Source organism: Perca flavescens, unplaced genomic scaffold (assembly GCF_004354835.1).
Source record: "Perca flavescens isolate YP-PL-M2 unplaced genomic scaffold, PFLA_1.0 EPR50_1.1_unplaced_scaf_21, whole genome shotgun sequence".
Lineage (NCBI taxonomy): Eukaryota > Metazoa > Chordata > Actinopteri > Perciformes > Percidae > Perca > Perca flavescens.
The window spans coordinates 5,001-7,500 of record NW_021166637.1 but is presented as its reverse complement, the minus strand read 5'-3'; the positions used below and the strand labels follow the sequence as shown (position 1 = coordinate 7,500).

Below are 2,500 nucleotides of genomic sequence, written 5' to 3'. Positions count from 1 at the left end.
CACTAACATGCTAGTTAACATTAGTCATTACTGATCACTAACATGCTAGTTAACATTAGTCATTACTGATCACTAACATGCTAGTTAACATTAGTCAAGTTAACATTAGTCATTACTGATCACTAACATGCTAGTTAACATTAGTCATTACTGATCACTAACATGCTAGTTAACATTAGTCATTACTGATCACTAACATGCTAGTTAACATTAGTAATTACTGATCACTAACATACTAGTTAACATTAGTAATTATTGATCACTAACATGCTAGTTAACATTAGTAATTACTGATCACTAACATGCTAGTTAACATTAGTCATTACTGATCACTAACATGCTAGTTAACATTAGTAATTACTGATCACTAACATGCTAGTTAACATTAGTAATTACTGATCACTAACATACTAGTTAACATTAGTAATTCCTGATCACTAACATGCTAGTTAACATTAGTAATTACTGATCACTAACATGCTAGTTAACATTAGTCATTACTGATCACTAACATGCTAGTTAACATTAGTAATTACTGATCACTAACATGCTAGTTAACATTAGTAATTATTGATCACTAACATGCTAGTTAACATTAGTAATTACTGATCACTAACATGCTAGTTAACATTAGTCATTACTGATCACTAACATGCTAGTTAACATTAGTCATTACTGATCACTAACATGCTAGTTAACATTAGTCATTACTGATCACTAACATGCTAGTTAACATTAGTAATTACTGATCACTAACATGCTAGTTAACATTAGTAATTACTGATCACTAACATGATAGTTAACATTAGTAATTACTGATCACTAACATGCTAGTTAACATTAGTAATTAAACCTAAACAGCTAATGGAAGTCCAAACTGCCTGTGAGCTTCTCCTGTACTATCGGTAATTCCTCTACTGTGTGACAGTAAGTCTCGTGGTTATGACCCAATCGTTAGCCTATTGTTATAAAAGCGTCTGCTACGGAGCCATAACGTGAGCTACAAGGTAATGGAGCCTTTTATACATTGTCGTGTTTCTTTAGAAATAAACAACGGAGAAATAGAGTCTTTAAACGCTTCAGATGAAAAGTTATTCTCTGTCAAAGTGACGTCAGAATGAATGGGAGTCAATGGGATGCTAACGGGAGGTGATGGCTTGGTAGCATCACAATGGAGCCATAGGAGGTTCCAGTTCTGAAGCCAAGCTAACCCCCCCTAACTAACCTCTCTCTCTGTGTGTCTGTGTGTGTGTCTCTGTGTGTGTCTCTGTGTGTGTGTCTGTGTGTGTGTGTGTGTGTGTGTGTGTGTGTGTGTGTGTGTGTGTGTGTGTGTGTGTGTGTGTGTGTGTGTGTGTGTGTGTGTGTGTGTGTGTGTGTGTGTGTGTGTGTGTGTGTGTGTGTGTGTGTGTGTGTGTGTGTGTGTGTGTGTGTGTGTGTGTGTGTGTGTGTGTGTGTGTGTGTGTGTGTGTGTGTGTGTCTGTCTGTGTGTGTGTGTGTGTGTGTGTGTGTGTGTGTGTGTCTGTGTGTGTGTGTGTGTGTGTGTGTGTGTGTGTGTGTGTGTGTGTGTGTGTGTGTGTGTGTGTGTCTGTGTGTGTGTGTGTGTGTGTGTGTGTGTGTGTGTGTGTGTGTGTGTGTGTGTGTGTGTGTGTGTCTGTGTGTGTGTGTGTGTGTGTGTGTGTGTGTTTCAGCTCCTCCTCCTCAGATCTCTCCATCAAGACGGAGCCCAAAGAGTCTAAAACCAGTTTCAAGTAAGTGCAGCAGATGATGGGATGTATGGTAACCACGGTGATGGTCTGACATCTTTTCTTTCATCTCGTTCTGTTTCTTTGTGTAATCAGCTGTTCAATAACTCACTCTGTCTCTCTGCTTAAACTTACTATAATGTTTCACTTTCTCTTCCTCTCTCTCCTTTCTCCCTTCCTCCTCCCTCCTCCCTTCCTCCTCCCTCCTCTCTCCCTCCCTCTCTCCTTCCCTCCCTTCCTCCCTTTCTACCTCATCCCTCCTCCCTTTCTACCTCCATCCCTCCTCCCTCCCTCCTCCCTCCTCTCTCCCTCCCTCTCTCCCTCCCTCTCTCCTTCCCTCCCTTCCTCCCTTTCTACCTCATCCCTCCTCCCTCTCTCCTTCCCTCCCTCCTCCCTCTTTCCTTCCTCCCTCCTTCCTCTTCTCTCCCTCCCTCTCTTCTTCCCTCCCTTCCTCCCTTTCTACCTCCATCCCTTCTCCCTCTCTCCTTCCCTCCCTCGTCCCTCTCTCCTTCCTCCCTCCTTTCTCCTCTCTCCCTCCCTCTCTCCTTCCCTCCCTTCCTCCCTTTCTACCTCAATGCCTCCTCCCTCTCTCCTTCCTCCCTCCCTCTCTCCCTCCCCCCTCCCTACCCCCTTCCTCTCTCCCTCCCTCCTTCCCTTCCTCCCTCTCTCCCTCCTTCCTCCCCCAGCTCTGGGGAGGCCGACCTGCCCTTCTGGTGAGTAGACGTCTCCTCCTCTTCCTCCTTTCTCTTCCTCCTCAT

General features: G+C 43.8%; 1 protein-coding gene across 1 annotated transcript in view; it reads left to right on the top strand.

Moving 5' to 3' along the window:
• LOC114551609 (FH1/FH2 domain-containing protein 1) overlaps window positions 1-2,500 on the top strand; it is a gene marked incomplete at its 3' end in the record, with an annotated part of 62,382 nt that overhangs the window by 55,058 nt on the left and 4,824 nt on the right. The window contains exons 13-14 of the mRNA XM_028572612.1: window positions 1,689-1,748; window positions 2,429-2,455. Coding sequence (XP_028428413.1) covers window positions 1,689-1,748; window positions 2,429-2,455 — 87 coding nt within the window. The remainder of the gene's footprint in view (window positions 1-1,688; window positions 1,749-2,428; window positions 2,456-2,500) is intronic.